The sequence below is a fragment of the Coturnix japonica genome, chromosome 15 (genome assembly GCF_054131305.1).
Source record: "Coturnix japonica strain WE chromosome 15, WE-NBRP24, whole genome shotgun sequence".
NCBI classification, from domain to species: Eukaryota; Metazoa; Chordata; class Aves; order Galliformes; family Phasianidae; genus Coturnix; species Coturnix japonica.
Genome location: NC_140677.1, coordinates 12,714,833 through 12,732,657, shown reverse-complemented (window position 1 = coordinate 12,732,657; position 17,825 = coordinate 12,714,833). Strand labels below are relative to the sequence as shown.

The following is a 17,825-nucleotide window of genomic DNA, read 5'->3' as shown; positions in this document are numbered from 1 at the left end:
CATAAAATTCTACATGCAAACCATTAAGAGTCCCTTTATCACGAAGAAAGCTCTGTTCTTTGACCCCATGTTAGTTTCTCCTCCCATGAGAGGCTTCTGTCCAAGAAGTAGAGGAACTCAAATGGCTGAGATCAAATAGCTGTTAGAATAACCACCAGAAACATACAGTTGTAAGACACAAAAAGTGCAAGTGTCCATTCTTCTTCACCAAAGTCTCTACTTAAAAGCAAAATACCATGACAGCAGAAGTGGTGGCATCCCATTCCTAGAAGCAGATGCCTGTGCTGACACCATCAATTTTATTGCTAGTAACTCATAAACTGACCCAACAAATTCTGCTCCTGGAGCTACTGACCACATAACTACAACAGTATGATCTTCCTTAGCTATTCCCAGAAAAACTAGATCCAAACCACTAATTTAACATGTTGAAATAAGTCATTTTTGTTTTCAGTTCCTGCAGCTGGGATAATGGAAAACCAAGGACACCTCTCCTGCTTCCAGACCTAAGCTACCGCACACAAAGAAGCAGCAGCTTGGATTTCAGTGCTTGAGACTTCTCAGTAGCTGGTAGTTGAGTTCAGTATTTTCCCTTCAGACTTGGCTACATCAGAAACAGCTCAGATCAGTACGAGTCTGACACACAGAGGGCAGGCAGCTTTGAGACAAGGCCAATGCTAACTGCCCCATGTTTCTCTTTTTTGCTCTTTCAGAACAGCAGAAGACAGCTCCTATGGGCACAAAGGCTAACAAGCAGTAGGGGTTAATGAGGTAGCTGCACTAACTAATGAAGTAGAAGAAGAGAGAATCGGTTGATGCTGCTTAAAAATGTGTCCCCCCCTTTATCTGCTAATGACTTACAGAGCACAGATGGGGAGCTGGGAGGTACATGGGATGCGTCACCACCCTAAACTTATTTCACCTAAAAAAAAGGTCAAAAAGGCAGACCAGTAAAGTACATCCAAACTAAACTTGAAAACCAAAACACAGGGTGAAAAAGGAACAGATACATTTGTCGGGGCAGCAGTACAGTATGCTATTTATAATACTGCAGGCACATTCCCTGGTCAGTGCTTTGTGCTTCTGCCTAAACCACATTCTCTCACAAGCCATGTTCTTAAAACCATCTGTATGTGACTTGAAAATAAATCCCGACTCAATTCATCAGCTGCAAAACTACCAGATTAAACCAAGGATGTTTTTTCCCCCCTAAGTACACTACATTACAGTCCTGAGGTGCACAGTAATAAGAGCTCTTCCCTTTTTATTGAAAAAAGCCAATCTGACCCAAACAAATCTTGCTTGGAAATACTGCCAAGGGCCACCTACTTTAATGGAAGCATTGACAAGCACAGGCAAAACAAAGCAACCTCCCTGCTTCTGCATCTTAAAATCATGCTGCCATCAAACCCCAGCGGAAATTTTCACTCTCCATGGAAAAAAGAACATGCTTCTTTAATTAATGTTTTGTAAAGCAACTTCGAGCTATTGTTTCACTGATTAGAGCACTTCCAGCTACTCCTTTAATTGTGCTTATTGATTTTTGATCTGTTAGGAGATTACAGCTGTGTACGCCAGACATTTTTCCTCCACTGCTGCCAGCCTGAAGCCTGGGGCAAACCCAAGGTCATAACAAAGGTCATGAGGAGCCACAGCAACAGAGAAGGGTTCAGCCTATTACTGCAGTGCTGATGGGCACGGAGCAATTTAATTACAATACAACAATGAAGAGATCCTCAGCAAGCCTGCCACCAGGTTAATTCCCAAACAGTAGGCTACGCTGGAATCTCAACTGCCAATTGAAACTGAAAAGCATATCTGCACAGTTACGTAGTGTCAGAAGAACAAGAACCTATGTTAACGTTTCTTTAAAACCTGAAATTGGAAGATCTGCAGTGCTCAAATGGAGCCCTCCAACTCCTGATTTTCAGCATCAATTCATTTCTGAGTCTCTAGGCAGCAGCCATTACAGCAAGAGAAACACTACTGTTAACATCCTTCTGCTGAGTATATCAGTGGGCAACAACAATAGCAGAGTCATGAGCAGATGCCTCCTTGAATACCTGCAAAGAACATCAACTGGATTTCCACAATTCCTCTTCTTTAGAATAGATTTTGATTGTTTCAAATGGATGTAAAATGACACACAACTACTTTTTTTTTTCTAAAAAACACTGAATTCTCATAATTATTTTTTAATAAAAGAGGAAGCTGACAGTCTAAAAATCAATATGGATGAAAATCAAAAGGTGGGAAGAGAACAGCTAAAAATTAGAACTCACAGGTGAGAAATCAGCTCTGAAAGAGAAAGACAGTCCCATGTGCATAGCAGGGCCACAGAACTGCATTGTATCCTTCAGTTTGACACACATTTTCTTATTAATCAAGAAAACACAGCACGTAATGCAAGAAAATGAAAGGCAAGTACATTTCTTCAATGCCAATTTCAGAGAAATACTTTGTTTGATATCTTTGAAGGAATAAAACCCTACATAAATTACTGAGAACTCTTTTTATTTTTTTAAAGATACTATTTAGCACAATGAGATTACTTGTCACATCAGCTATTTTTCATAACTAATGCAGACAAACACACACAAAAAATGTATTTCCTTCCTTAGTTTACATAATCACGCACCTTTTGCTTCCTTGGGAAAGAATTGCTCATTTGTTTTTCACCTTCTGCATACTTGGGCATGGCTGCATCATGATTTAACAACCAAATCAGTCAGCTATGAAATCTTTTTTGGTGCCACTGACATACAGGAAGCATGAAAGATCCAGAAGGCCTGGCAATTAGCAATCACTCTGAAGCAATTACTCCTTCCAGTGACTTTTCCAGGCCACAAGATCTGCTGAGCTAGCTAATAACAGCAGTAGAACTCATCATCTGTAACCACCCTGCTGACCTGTCTCAACAGATCATGCACCAGGAAGTGTCAAAACCACTTGTGTCTGCTCCAGCAATTCCAGGTGTACCACGTGTTACTCAAAAGCCACTCGCTTTTTTTGTGAGGACCTGAAAGGCACAACAGTATCCCAAACATGCTTCCAACTGATCCAAGGCAACACTTGCAGAATCACGTTATGCTTCCACATCCTTCTAAGTTAAGTGGAAAATCAATGGACAGAAGAAGCTATGCCCCAAATACTTTTTTTTTTTTTTTTACAAGAAATTCTGTATGGAGGGCTGGGCAGAAAAAGTACATGTCAAGTTTCTCTGTGTCAAGCCTACATAGGCTTCTCTATTTTCTAAGGTAGCAGCTCTCTGACTGAGGGTACCAACATGCAGAATGAACAGTACTAAGGTGGTTGGGACACAGAGCCACATTACTGTCAAATGACCTAGAACACAATCCAAATCTTGCAGAAGAACAAGGAGTTACCTGAATGAGGCAAAGGGAATTTGTACCGGCTCAGAACTGCTGTGGCTGTGACACACTGGTTCAGTGGACAGCACCAGAAACCTTGATTTACCATATTGTTGAATTAATGGCTTTGATTGAAATTGATGCCCTGCTGAAATCTCAGCAGAGACAATCCATTCTGTCAGTGTGAAGCAGGTACTGACCAACCCAACAGTCTTCTTCAGTTTGCTTACACAGCATGAAAAAACACAACCACAGTCCCAACCATGGCACACATTCTTCACCTTCACTTACCTCTTTCAGTTCCTGTGCAACAGAATTAAGGCGTTCATTTTCAGACTGGGTATTGGCAAGGACATTTCTGAGCTGCTTCAGTTCTGTCTGCAGCTCCATAACCTTCTTCATGTAGTACTCTTCCTTGGTAGCTGATTCCTGAATCAAGGTCTCCTCCCTGCTCTCTCCATCTGCTGCTACCTTCTTGTGATTGGTATGGGCCTGCCCAAAAGCCTAGGACAATAAGAAAAGTCTTCTGTTAGTTAAAGTAGACCTTGCATAAATAGCTTCCTTTTTAAATAGCTGGAACTATTTACCCCATGTTTCTCTAATGTAAGACAATGCAACTTTTTCCCCTACACTCTCCTCTTCTAGGATTAGACACTTAAATGCTATCAAGTGCCTAACACAGAGCTCTGGAAAGTAACATGCAGCACCCAAACAATAGTTTTTGATGGATCTTCACAAAAACTCTTGTAGGAGGGAACAACCATCTACAGAGTTAATGTCTTTCAGCAAAGACAGTGCTGAGATGACCAAAAACTTCCACATGCGTGTATTCCATATAGTTAGGTCAGATTCAATTCTACAAAGAATGAACCACTGACAGCAGCCTGTTCCTTTCCTCAGGCAGGGAGCACATCTACCCCTTCTGATGCAGCTACAGCAAAGAAACCTACCACCATCCTCAATTGCTCACCACTGGAGATGACCACCCCCTCAAACCTGCTAACACATTGGTTTCAGTCAGAAGTGAGCCAGGCTAGCAGACTGCTGTGTAACCAGGTTAAGCTAACCTGGGTCAGCATGGATGAAGTAGGTCAGCATGTGCTCACCCCACCAGCTCTGCTCGCTGCTCTCAGAGCTTTTATCCCTAGCAGTGTGCCAGCAAAGGGACTTAGAGGTGGGTCCCTATCCCCAAGAGGCATACGGAGCCTTCAGGCATCACATCATCTTTCAAGATGTCCATACAGGAGGTTTTCATGGCCACCATTAGCACCAGGCATTGAGCCAGGTCAAGGACAGATCGGCATCTCCTAAAAGTCCTTGTTAGTCACGTATTACGTTTTCAGTTAATCATATTTTGCTAGCTCTTCAGAAATACACTGTCAACACACCTAAAAAATCTGCTTTGAACAGAAGCAGATTTCAGCACTTCATTACTTCCGTGTATTAGACCAGACGCATTAATGGTAATTACTGCACAGTCCAAAGCTGAAACAGATGATCAACTATGCTGGCTCAGCCTATGGTTACAGATACCTATATGCTGCTCCTATCAGATAGAATTTTATTTCAGGTAAGCAAATCAGAGTAACAGGAGACAAATACCCACCGAAGAAATTGTATAGTCAGATTCACTGAGATGACCCAAGGGAAATTAAAAAGCGTCACATTTCAGACAGAAAGTAAAGCACCATCTGTGCAAGTCCTTGTCAAATGAGTTTCAGCAAAGCAGCTTAAAAGCCTAATACCTAAGATCCCCATAAATGTTAAAGGGATAGCAGAAACATACAGTCTCCTCTTCAAACACGCTATCATTTTTCCATAAAGAATTAATGTGCGTTTTCTATGGACATACACTTATTTCAAACCTATGAGATGGAGAAGGGGACTCTGGGCATCCATTTGCCCGATGAAACGGCATCATTATCTTGTGGGTGGAGTGCCACAGCAGAGCACAGTGCAGGTTCAGGGTGCTCAAGGCACATCTGATCAGCTAGACGATACAGATAGAGCATGATTCAATCAAGTAACTTTGCAGTTCCTCTAGAGGAGACAAATTCTTCAGAATAATGACCAGTTTACAACTCTGGATGCAGATGCTGAGCCTTGGGTCTCTCCAACAGCCGTAGAGGATTTCGTCATTACATAAAGCCACTGCTGCCAGTGACTATTTAAACACGGAAACTGGCACAACAGATGAGATTTTTATTTAATCCAATATCCTGTCTCCTATAAAGGCTCATGCCAGATGCTTCAGAGAAAGGTGCAAGAAACCCCATAAGCTCACAGAGTTGGAGATTGCCTTAAGCCTTGAAGCAGAAGATTTAATGGAAGTTTGATATAACTATTAACATTTAGTTATGTTTGTAAAACGTGTTTTTATGCACTGTTGGTTCCTCACATCCTACAGCAGTAAGCTCTGTATATTAAATCATACTCTAACAAGGCATTGTCTAACTTGTCATTGCCAAGTTTGTCATGCTGCAGTAAAAGAGAACTTGTGGGCTGCTGTTATTCCTGCACAAGGCAGCTGTCACGCAGGAAGCCTGTACTGTCACGTTGCACAAATTAGCAGACACCTTTGTTACAGCTGGGGCCAGCAGCCTGGAACAACTCTATCTACATAGATTTATAACGGAACAACTCCAAACAACCACCCTCTTAACCATGCTTCATTATCTCTCCCGTATGTACTTCCAAACAACCCAACACATTCATTTTACCAGCCATTTTCATAATTGTAACAGCCTGGGCGGAACAGGAAATTTAACCTTAACAAAATTGTCCAAAATTACAGGGCAATGCAATTACCTCCCATGGTTACAGTCCCGGTCTGCTTAAAATCAAGCCATTAAAAGGCAAACTGACTTAGCTGATATGCATGAAGCCTATAAACCTTCACATACCCAGAGGTCCTGCATATGCACAGCTCCTTTTGCTTTGTTTTATGATGATAGAAAACAAACAAAGATAGTTCCTGTCTCTTTACCAGACTTTTGTAAGCCCTCTCCAGGCATTGGATGCATCTATATGCAGCCTCTGCAGGCCCTGCACTTCATCTGTACCCATCTTCATCTAGCACACATGTCCAGGCACATGCTGAACAAGTATGGGAAAAAGAAAGCCTCAGAGCTGCTTAAAACAGATGTACTGCCAAGGGAAGAGTCACTGAAAAACCCCTGGAGATGTTACAAGGGAACAAACAGCAGAAGCAACACCTCCCTCAGTGAAAGTGATGGGGAGTTTCCTGCATCTAAGTGAGCACTCGAGAAGACTGAATAAACAACAGAGATATCACAGTGAAGGAGGTTTGTGAGATAAACTGCACGCATTTATGTGTCATCATTGGTGTACTGAAGTATACTGAAACACTGCCAAGATTAAAAAACAAAGAAAAAGAAAGAAAAAAGCTTTTAAAATAAATGGTTGGAAGGATTAAGAAAAAAGGAGGAAAACATTAATGGGGCTCATGGCTCCGTCATACAAATCAGCATCTGGACAGTATGTGTCATCCCTGTAACACGTGCAATTTGACTTCTTCAGACAAAGAAGTCCTTCTTCACATGTTTAACAAGCCAAAGAACTTGAATAAACAACTCAATGCACAATGCAGAAAATACATTTAGCTAATATAGTTTTTTAAAGCTTTGAGGGCTTTGTCCAGAATTTTCTTCTTCATCCACAGGAGGAAAGAGGAGAGAGGCTCCTGCGAGCAGGACAGTAACACGTGTTACACTGAACAATACTTTCAGAGAAGTCATCCAGGTTTGACAACTACATAGAGATATAATGTTGAAACAAAGTATACTTTTCAGCTCACTGAATCCAGCTGTGAGAAGAACTGGCTGCTACTGGGATTCTGCATGTCAGAGTGCAACAATGAGAGTAAGCAAGAAACCATGTTACAGTACCGTAAGACTAACAACTGCCATCCAGCTCATCTTCTATCTGCCTACCCATCACAGTCCCGGGTAGAACCTTGAAGCTTTGCCTACAGGGACATCTTGTTGCTGAAGTAAATACAAGTTATATTCTTAAGCCTTTTTGGAATAGACAAAGTTTCACCCCAGGCTTTTACTGAGAGCCGCACCTTTCCGTGCTGACTTACAGTACAGCTGCATGGGAGCAAGACCACCCAACACACACAGCCCAGGCACCCCATGAGGATGGGTCAGGTGCTGCCTGTTCCACTGTTGGTTTTCAGAAGGAAAAGAAAATACAAAACCCAAGTCATTTCATCATTCACACCATCCAGCACCTGCAAGCTCCAGCTCGCTTCAGAGATGACAAAACTCTTTGAAAATGCTATTATTGCAGTTTTCAAAATTACACACTTTAGAGACTTAATTTCCCCCACCACAGAGCACATAAATCCAAAGGTGCCCAACCTCACTTTGTTCCCAGAACTCCTCAGTACAAACCCTTTTCTTTGTTCTGTTGGTTATTTCACTATCTGGAGGGATCAGATTGTTTTACTCACATAAATACAAAGCCAGGACTGCCGACACAGCTGTGTGCTCTCTGGTTATCACAGGTTTCCAGCCAATATTAATGTTTGGTATATAAGCTTCAGGTAAGATCCATAGCATACAAGTAATAACTCTCCTGCATACACTGCCTGCTTTTGATATTGAATTTTGAAGATGGTCACAGGGCACAGAATCTGGTCACCATGGTACAAATACCAACAAGATACTGGCCAGAAACATGCTGGACTAACCAGGGCACAGACCTGATTCATTGGGGCAATGCTTTGTTAGACAGAAGGAACAGATGAACTTTCACAGCTCTCACACCACATACTACCACCGCACAGCTAGATGTGAGAAATGCTTTAATCAAGCACCTACCATTCTGTAACAGCACTGTGATGACAGCTGTAGCAGATATGGCACTGTCTGCATGGCAATCTCCTGCTCGGTTCCCTCTCCCCCCAGCCTCACTCTAACTTTGGGCTTTGAAGGACTTTCACCTGTATGGCACATCTCTGCCTTCTGAAGCACAGACCGCAGCATTTCTGAAGAGTCGTGTATAAACCCATTTGCAATCTGAGTTCCAGCCTGGCTCACAAATTCATTCTGAAGAGCATTTCTCATCAGGAAAGCCAGGTCAAAAACAAGCTAGAATTTCATTTGCAAGCACTTTGCAAAGAGCACCAAGTAATACTGACATTTGCCTCCCCCAAACTGGAAATCCTGTGTTTTCAAATTCTGCTCCTAGAAGTTTCATTTTAATTCTCAATATCTATCTCATCAACATTAAACTAATCAGGATGTGTTAATACAAATCAGAAGAATAATTAGCACTAAAAGCCACTCCAATTTTTGTTCCATGTTTCTGCACTGTCAGCTTCTGGATTTAATTGCAAAATCTTAGCGCCAATTCAGCATATCATTTTTCTTCTAATCAGATTCAGAATAAAAGATGCTTTCACACAGTTTCAACGAGCACTGCACATTTTTTGTAATAACAAATTCATTATAACCATAACAATCTGAATGATAGCAAAGTGTAAAAACAGTGCCCTAAAGAGGTTTAAATGTCTTCACTCCTCTGGTGCAATGTATTCACATACTCTCATTTTAGATTTTCATATATGCATTCTTCAGTTAATAGACCAGCACCAGACCAACAGCTTCACACCAGTGTCCTCTAATGAAGGTGCCAGACATGTAACATGCCAAATTCCATGATGACACAAGTGCTTTCGTGTGCTCCCATCCCACAAACACAGCACGCTGGGAGTACAACCCAACCCTGCACTCCCACTGATTCAGTCCCTCTCGGTGCTTTCCTTCTCCATCTCCTCCTCCCACCACCTCATCCACACAAGTGCTCTGTTCTCCCAGCTGTACCAAGGCAGCTGGTACGCAGCAGCTGAGCCTCCTGCCCTAGTGCTGTACGAGCAACTGTGGTGTGGGCAGCGCAGCCAATGCACAACACTGCTCACCCTCATGCACCAGGCAACCCGCAGCCTGTCCACGGCACCATGGCATGTCTGACACTGCGGTAATGTCACAGTGCAAAACAAACCCTACTGAGGGAAGCAAAAAAAAGAAAGGGATGTGTATTTCTTACAATGGAGCTCTTTCACCTGGCTGGTGGCAGCATTAGCACCACAGAGGGAACAGATGTCCTTTGAGATACAGAGGCTGTAGGGCAGAGGAGAAGAGGGCAGTGCAGCTTCCCTGCCCCAAAACCCACAGCCAAATAGCACCAGAGGCTGCCCACCATGCAGCCAAGCAGCAGGCTCCTGATCCTTCTGCCCACTGGGTCAGCAGGCAGCCCTCAGCATCACCAGACACACAGCAGAAGTAGCAAGGTGCAGCAGGAAGAAATGCCAAGTGCCTGAGAAGATCTCAGTGCTCTTTCTCAAAGATTAGAGGGACATTCCATAGATGATTTAGAGGGTTTTCTTTTTTTAAAATGTTAAAAACAGACTGAAGCCTATATTTAGAATACCCTGCTTTGGTGCACTGCTGCTAGGATGAAAAGCATTGATGACAAAAGCCTAATTTAGCCTGTCAGCTTAGTTAAGCCAGACACTTGCAGAGTTCTGAGGGCTAAATCAACAGTTAAGCAGCAGATCTGCTGCACTGGACACAGCTGGAAAGGGGCTGTATAGCAACCTCATCACCCTTAATATATATTCTATTTATATGATCCACAAAATAAACGAACAAATAAATAAGTTTGAGGATAAAACAAGCCCATAAAAGGCAGTGAAAATCGCTCAGAGCAATTTAGGACACACTCCATTGAAAACCATCAGTATTTGACTTCTTTTGTTCAAACATAAACGTTCTTCTGTGATTCAGTGCAGGATCCCCCTGAGGTGTGAATCAAGGGGTCTAAACATGCCAAAGGAATTGCTCAAGCAGAGTTTGGCTTCAGGTGTGGAAACTGCTGAAGCAGCTAAGATCCTATTTGCTTCCAAAGTGAATTCATGTGAAAAGGTGTTACCATGACATCCCCTGAGTCAGGAGATTTAGACATGCTCACAAGACCCAGCACGAGGAGTATCAGCAGCATTAGTTCCTCCTCACAGCCCTCCTTCTCCTCCCTACCATCACAGATGGCAGCTCAGGCGTGGCAGGGAGCTGCTCCCAGCCCATCCTTGTGGCAAGACCTGCAGCCTCAGCACCGAGTCAGCCCAGGAATTCCTCTCACCCATTTCAGTATAACCCTCCTGGTTCCTCATTCAGCAATAAGGCTTGGAGCAGAACACACAAGCAAACAACAGAACGGTACAGTCAGGTCCACCTTAATGAGTAAAGGCAAAAATTACACAGCAAGAGCTGGCAGAAACAAAGAAGACCTGGTATTTTCATAGAATGTGCATTCCCAGTTACAGAAATCCCAGCTGACAGCTACCTGGAGAAACAAACAAAAAGAATAACCACAGTGTGGGACTACAGCAAAAAACAGTGTGATAATTTCTCTTGGGGGGGAAAGCAAGGAAGGAAAGCATAAACAGACTGCTTTGACATGCAAGAAGTGTAAGAGTTAGATACCTTAGGCCTAGAACATTATCATTGAGGTAACAATAGGCAGACTTCAGACAAACCAGGCACAATCGCCCTTGCAAGCACTGCTGCACTCAGGAGGCTTCATCACAAACGTAGGAACACATGTGACCTGCCTTGCACCACAAATGCCTGCAAATGGGTCAGGCTGTCATGCATAATTCATAGTAGCTTCCCCATGACTTGTTTAGAATAAACCAGACACTGGTAGGCAATCGCTCCACGCTATTAAGAAGCATTAAAAATGGTCACCAATTAGTGGCTCTGTGTCTTTCTGTGCGTTACTTTTACCCAAGAGCTGCGATAGATTGTATTCAGAGCTACACTGAAATGTAAGTAACGAAACACATTTATCAGAAAAAGCTTTTGGATTTCATACAAAGCAAGAGACCTCGGGAGTGTTAAGTGTCTCTGACACAGCAGAGGGAAAAAATAACCACAGCTCGTATTAACAAATCCATGCGGGACTTAGGTTCTATTTCCTGAGTGAAGAACTGCATGGCCAACGTTTGGATATGACTGCAGAAGCACTTGTGTGCTTTCATATCACATCTGAGCAGACAGAAGAGCAAGTAAAGGGCAAGAGGAGGATAAGAAGGGGAAAGGAAGGGAAGGAAAAGTCAATCTTCTGTTACATCAGTCGTCTTCAGAAGATCTGAATATATTTGAAATCTGTCACTTACAATTCAGGCTTGGGGCTAAGGTGTCTGCACAGATACGTGCATATATAAATATATATGTATAGACACATGATATATGTGCATACATATATATGTGTATGTGTGTACACACACACACAAGTAACAGTAACATAAGAAACAAGGTGTGAGTGCCTTGCCGATAGTCTGCAGCCGACATGGCCAAGCACACATTTTCCTCCTTTAACCTTTTTGTAATAGGACACAAGTGTCCCTCATGCTCATTTCTGCTCAAGTGAAGCCTACATGGGCCTGTGAGCCTCTCCTCAGGGCACTGAGCCACCTCAGCCGTGTGTTTCTCCTCAGTCCTGGGCTGCACATCCAGCAATGCAGTACCAAAATGTCAGGCAACGAAGGGCACCCTTTAATAAATGCCACGCTGCCCTTTTTTCTGCAGTGACATGCTGCTAGATGAAGCTAATTGAATTCAAAAGATGAGCTAACAGGAGGCATTAACCCTTGCTTTCACTCACTCAGCACTGTGCACACCATCAAGGCACGCTGTGGAAGAGACAGGAAACAGGCATGTGTATTCTTCCAAGGGACATGTTAAAAAGAAGGGGAATTAACTGAAAACTCCTTGAAGAGCAGCAAAGCGGGCACAGATGGGAGAAGGGTGATCTAAGAGACAGCTTAGCTGGAAATAATCCCTTGCCTTTCTCAGCAGTTTGAAGAGCAGTGACGTGTGCATGCCATAGGAGAGCAGCATTACGTTCAGCCTGTCGCTATGCACACCACAGGGATGCTTGGTTTGCAGCTTGAAAGCATTCTAGTGGTTGTACTCCAGCTCTTTGTCTGATGTAAATCACGCAGCATTTGCAGAAGATCCCCTTCTAAAGGAATATCATTAGATGCTCCTTCTATAAGGGCTTTGTCCACCAAAAATCATATAAAGCTCAAGCCATCAATATGTTTGTCTTTCATTTCTTTTCCCATTTAAAATGGATAAACATCGTAAGACCAAAATCATCAAGGCATTTCTCCTCAGTTGCTCTTTACAGTAACCCAGTTCAGGGCTCTGTATCAAACACAAATCCTACCCTTCTATACATGCAATGAAACTTGTAGGCGGCCTCTCCCACTGGGGTCCAGTGAGCCGCTAGCCTTGCCCACACACATTGCTGCCCTCTGACTTCCAAGCAGAGAAGCTGAAGAGCTGGGAGTTACAAGCTAGAGGCAGTGAGTCACAGGGCACTTCATTCATTACTGTGTCCACCAGCAGGGAGGGAATGACCCCACCACAGCACCCTGCCATGAAAATGTGAATGGCAAAAGACTTTCATTACACAGCTGGTGCTACAGATCAGCACACGTGTCTTTCCAAAATACAATCTCTATTACTTGTGCACACCCAACTACTGACATCAAAACGCATTTACTGACAGTGTGGAACATTTCCTCAGCTCTGCTCCAGAGATGGACGTTCCCTCCTCCCTCTCCATGGGGATCAGCAGGGCAGCACTCCCACCATGAACCACATCAGAACCTCCACCACCATTAAAGCCACCCAGCAAGAAGCCACCTCTGAAGCCTGCCCGCAACAAGCAACCAGCAGCTGCCCCCTGCTTCTCAGCAATAGGATTGGGAACCCAGCCAAGAGTTTTTATTTCTTTTGAGAAAAATTACCATAATTGTAGTGGGGAAGAAAAATTAGAAGGTCCCAAATGCTTTTTGCTGAGCTTAAATCACAGGGTTGTGAGGAGCGGGTATGCGCTTCCTTTTAAACAAATCAAAGGAGAGCATGGGGCAGGTAGAAGTGTGAAGGGCAGTAATACGTAAATCCTCCTTTCAAGAGGATTTCAGGCCTGATGGGCAAAGGGGAAAAAGAAAAAAAAAAACAAAGCCAAAAAGCTGTATCTCTCTATCCTGAGGCATTTTTCTTCCCTCTGCATTATAAAAGACCAACCAGCCACTGGTCCCATCTGCTTCAAGCAGACATCTGCACTTAAGGACCACAAGTCAAGACCAGGCCCAAAACAAAGAAAGATGTTGCTATGGATGAAGATGCACAAGATAAGGAGTTAATGCTACCTACCATCAACACCATTATTAGTCTGAGAGAAGTAAAAGACTGTGGGTTTCCACACATGAGCACAAAGGGTGCCATTCACTGGGGGCATCAAAGCACTGTTGTAATTCAGTCTTTCTAAAAGTCACACTGGAAGATTTTCTATTAAGTCCTATGGAATACTTTCCTTGTACAGGCCACAACAAAATGTCAGCCTGATGCTGTTAAACAGGTCACAGCGTCTACAGCTTCCCCTGTGTATCAATCAAGAAGTGACAGCAAGTAGATTATGAAAACCAACATCCTGTTAGACTGTCACTCTTCTGCAGGAACTCAAGAGCTGAGCAAATGTTAGGACACAAATCTCAAACAACAGTGCAGAAACACAATGTAGGTATCACCTACAATGAAATAATGACTAAAAATACATATATACATAAAAACATCAGTCATTTGTAAATACCATGTTAATTCTCTCTCACAAACTTTAAGTAGTTACTAAAGCCCATTAAGAGCCCTGAGAAAATATGAGATGAATATCCAAAGGGTGTAACGTACAACAGAAATCTGAGGGAAAGCTTAGCCCTTCTTTATAACGTTGAGTTTTAAGTAAAAAGCTGACAACATCATACTGAAATTACACACTTCATAAAGGACAATGGAAGGCTTATAAACACATGCCTGACCCTTTGTTATGAACATACTGGACAGATTCATGGAAGACTTTCAAATAAGTGCTATTAAGGTTACCAACTGCTGCTCAGCAAGGCCCTGCAAATTGAGTAGATGCGTTACAGAGGTACCACTGCTCATGGTATTGCATTCCTTGTCTTTTCCTTCAGCCCACAAACACAACTTGTCATTAAGATTAGTATTAATTCTACACCACAAGGAACGTTTCTCTTCCTCGCATGCACCTTTTCACTCTTATGTTTAGCCTTAAGTATCCCACCATTATACTATTCCCACAGTCAAGCTTTTATTACCACTAAAAACTTCTGCAAGGAAATCAAACACATTTAGAACCTCTCAGCAACTGCATTTAATCTTTAAATTTAGGAGGCGTTATCCTTGTACAACGCAGCAAGAAGACGCATTACATACTTCACATACACTAAAATGAAAATAATTATTCACATATTCACATCTGAAAAACAAGCAAGCCATCTTTTTTCTATATTTGGACACCTGCTCCCCATCTGATTCTCCCCACTGCTCCACAAGTTTAGGAGCAGCCCTACTCTCCCACACCCAAATATCCACAGGAGTCTAATGCAAACCTTCAGGAAGTCAGTAGGAGATTCACAAACACCAATTTGCCATTGATCTGGGACCTGTGGGGAAGTCAGAAGGCTTTTCAAAACAATTCATTTCCTATCACACACCACACACTGTCACCAAACACATCTTCCAAGAGGTGATGCAATAGGTGTGCTCCAGTAAGAGCAGTCTAGTCTTTGACTTGACTTCAATTTTGTTAAAATGTTTTATTGGTTCTTTGATTTAAACTCAATAAATATATAAATAATTCTGGATAGTCTTCTTAGAGAAAGCTGTGGTTTAAGTTTGTAGACTTGAGAGCATGGAGGAGGAATAGCTCTTCTGGAGCATCACAGCAGCACAAACTTGCAGCAGAGCTCACTTCTTGCTAGATATCTGCCAACAAAGAGACTGTAACTGTGAGGAGATCAAGTGGTATTGCAGAAATTCTGAGTATCCAACAAAGCTATTCCCATAAATGCTTGCAGAATCCCTCAATGTGATGGATTTACATAACAATAAGATCTCACTCACACTAGAAAGATTTTATTAAGTATGAACACAACCTGCTTACATAACCAGAGCTTAATTGCAGAGTGCTATGAGGTCAATGGAGAATCTAAGTCAGCATAGAGGGAACTGCTCCCCAGCTCAGCACCCTGTTCCAAGAAGTCAAACAAGACCTCTCACCTTCTCTGTCTCAACCCAGCACCATTATTGTTATTATTGTTTTAACAGGGAGTAGGTCTGGGCATTTAAAGATGAGCAGATGCAGCTTTCACTCACTCTTTAATTATTGGTAACTCAAGTACTATCCACACTCACTAAGTTCAGAGCCAAAGCTGTGCTCCACTCCCTTCAGTACCAAGGTTTATACATACACACACATACATACACACATGACATAAACATACACACACAAACAGTAGTTGATTTGAATCATCATCTCATTGTATGAGAAACCCTCCTGACTAAACAGTGCTTTCCTGCTGAATGGGCACCACCCACTCAAAACACAACAAGAGGAAATCAAGCACATCCTGCAAAGCATATATAATGTAAAGCCTGTTACCCTGCTGAGTGCTGAATTGGCTGGTGGCTTCCTCTGATGTGGCAGTAAGAGCTGCCGTGGTGAACAAACCCTGGCCCACAGTGTCACAAACAGGTATCTGTGAGCTGCCAGCACCAGAATGAACCATGAAGTGCTTTGAAGGCAAGGGGAGAAGGGGAAGAAAGTCTCAGATATAAAACACCTAAGCATGCTTTTTAGGCACACTTATAAAGCACATTTTTCATCACCAAAGTAGCAAAAGAGAGACCAATAACTACAGTAAGAGCAAATGTTAAGATTAGCTGTGCTCGTGTGAACTTGGCTGCCCATTCACCTTACACACAAAGAGCTTTATAAGAAGCTAACCTACTGCACAATTTTTCAGTGGTCTTCAATCATCGTGACACACAAAACAGCCTAAGGCATATATCCAGATCTACATTTAGCAGCTACTGCTAGACTACAAAAGTGGATTTTCTATTTTAGTGGACTTTTTAATAAAACTGCTTACATCTGAATTACAGGTTTCTACTTCGAGTCTGACAAAGGCCAACTGAATTTCATCCACCTACAGTTACAAGATCTTTTGTGCCCTGCTAGTGCAATAATTAAAGCAATCTCCCTGTGAGTCTCTTGATCGCACTGAACAACTTTTGCTTGCAGCCTCGCTGCAGGCTTCACACCGAGCTCCAGCATATTCAGTTACCATTGCCCATTATGGTTGTGTATTGTTTAAAAATAAAAGACACAAGCACATTTAGGTCTTTATTTGAAGCTTCAAATTAAAAAGTAAGGAGTAAAGGTAAGCAGAAAAAACAAACAAACAGCTTCTTTCTCCTAACACAATTGCCATCATCAGGCAGTAGAGAGCAATGGCACGATGGACATGGCACAAATGGCCCGGTCAGTGGTGTGTGGCACTCCAGCCTAAGAACTCAGCTCACCCTGTGCTGCTGCAGCTGCAGGGATGGCTGCCTGGGCACTGACACAGTGCTCTGATGTCTGGCTGCTACTGATCGCAGTGCCAGAAACAACAAACTTTTTCCATAATGAAAACAAGAGGGTACGTATGTATTTTAGTCTGCACAACTCCACAAGATGCGTTCTGCAGCAAACAGCAAGATTAGGAAAGAGGAACTACAAAGTTCGGAAGGAAGCAAAGCACCAGTGCATCACTTAGAACCACAAGCAAACAGGAAGCAAAGGTTTCCTTTGCAGCTCCTCGCACCAGGCAGCCATGCAGGCAGAGAGGAAGCGGCAGCCTCACATGACATTTTGAATGCACAGCCACTATCTGCACAGCCACTGCCACAGCTCTCACTGCAGATGTAAGCACTGAATGCCTGCCAAAGAAGTAACGTACTTGGAGAAAGAGCACGAGATTTTGCTAAAACGCTGTGGCACAAAGACAGGCTGCACACAACGCACACTGCAGCCATTGCAGACCCAGCCCATCCATGCAGACCTGCTCCAAGCTCTGCTCTCCAATACCCAAGGAGTCTGCACCTCAGCCCAGTCATCCCGTGACACTGCTCTGTATGCAATACAGAGACACCCAGCCACGCTGTGTGCAGACCTCACACTGTCATTCAGGAGGAATCCCTGATAAGGATCCAACACTCTGCACTGACTGAGGAAGTGACTCAATTCTGTTGTCACACAGTAAGACAACCAACCAACCACAGCTCATACCACTGCCCTTGGCTGATTAGCATTTGGCTTTTCATTTATTACAAACAACTGCAGTTCTCTAAGAGTTCTACAGAACAGAAGATATTAACATATGGCTTATATCAGCATTAACACAAGCCCACTCTAATTTCCCTACCACCAAGGCTTCAGCACCTGGACATGTCAGGGCATCAAAAAGCAATACTAAATTCAACACTAAGCCAGAACAAAAGGCATCCATAA

General features: G+C 42.9%; 1 protein-coding gene across 2 annotated transcripts in view; it reads right to left on the bottom strand.

Moving 5' to 3' along the window:
• The window catches only part of BICD2 (BICD cargo adaptor 2), a 60,646-nt gene that overhangs the window by 21,852 nt on the left and 20,969 nt on the right, over positions 1 to 17,825 (bottom strand). For both annotated transcript variants that reach the window (XM_015875270.3, XM_015875268.2), the window contains exon 2: positions 3,663 to 3,875. In XM_015875270.3, the coding sequence (XP_015730756.1) occupies positions 3,663 to 3,875 (213 nt within the window). The remainder of the gene's footprint in view (positions 1 to 3,662; positions 3,876 to 17,825) is intronic.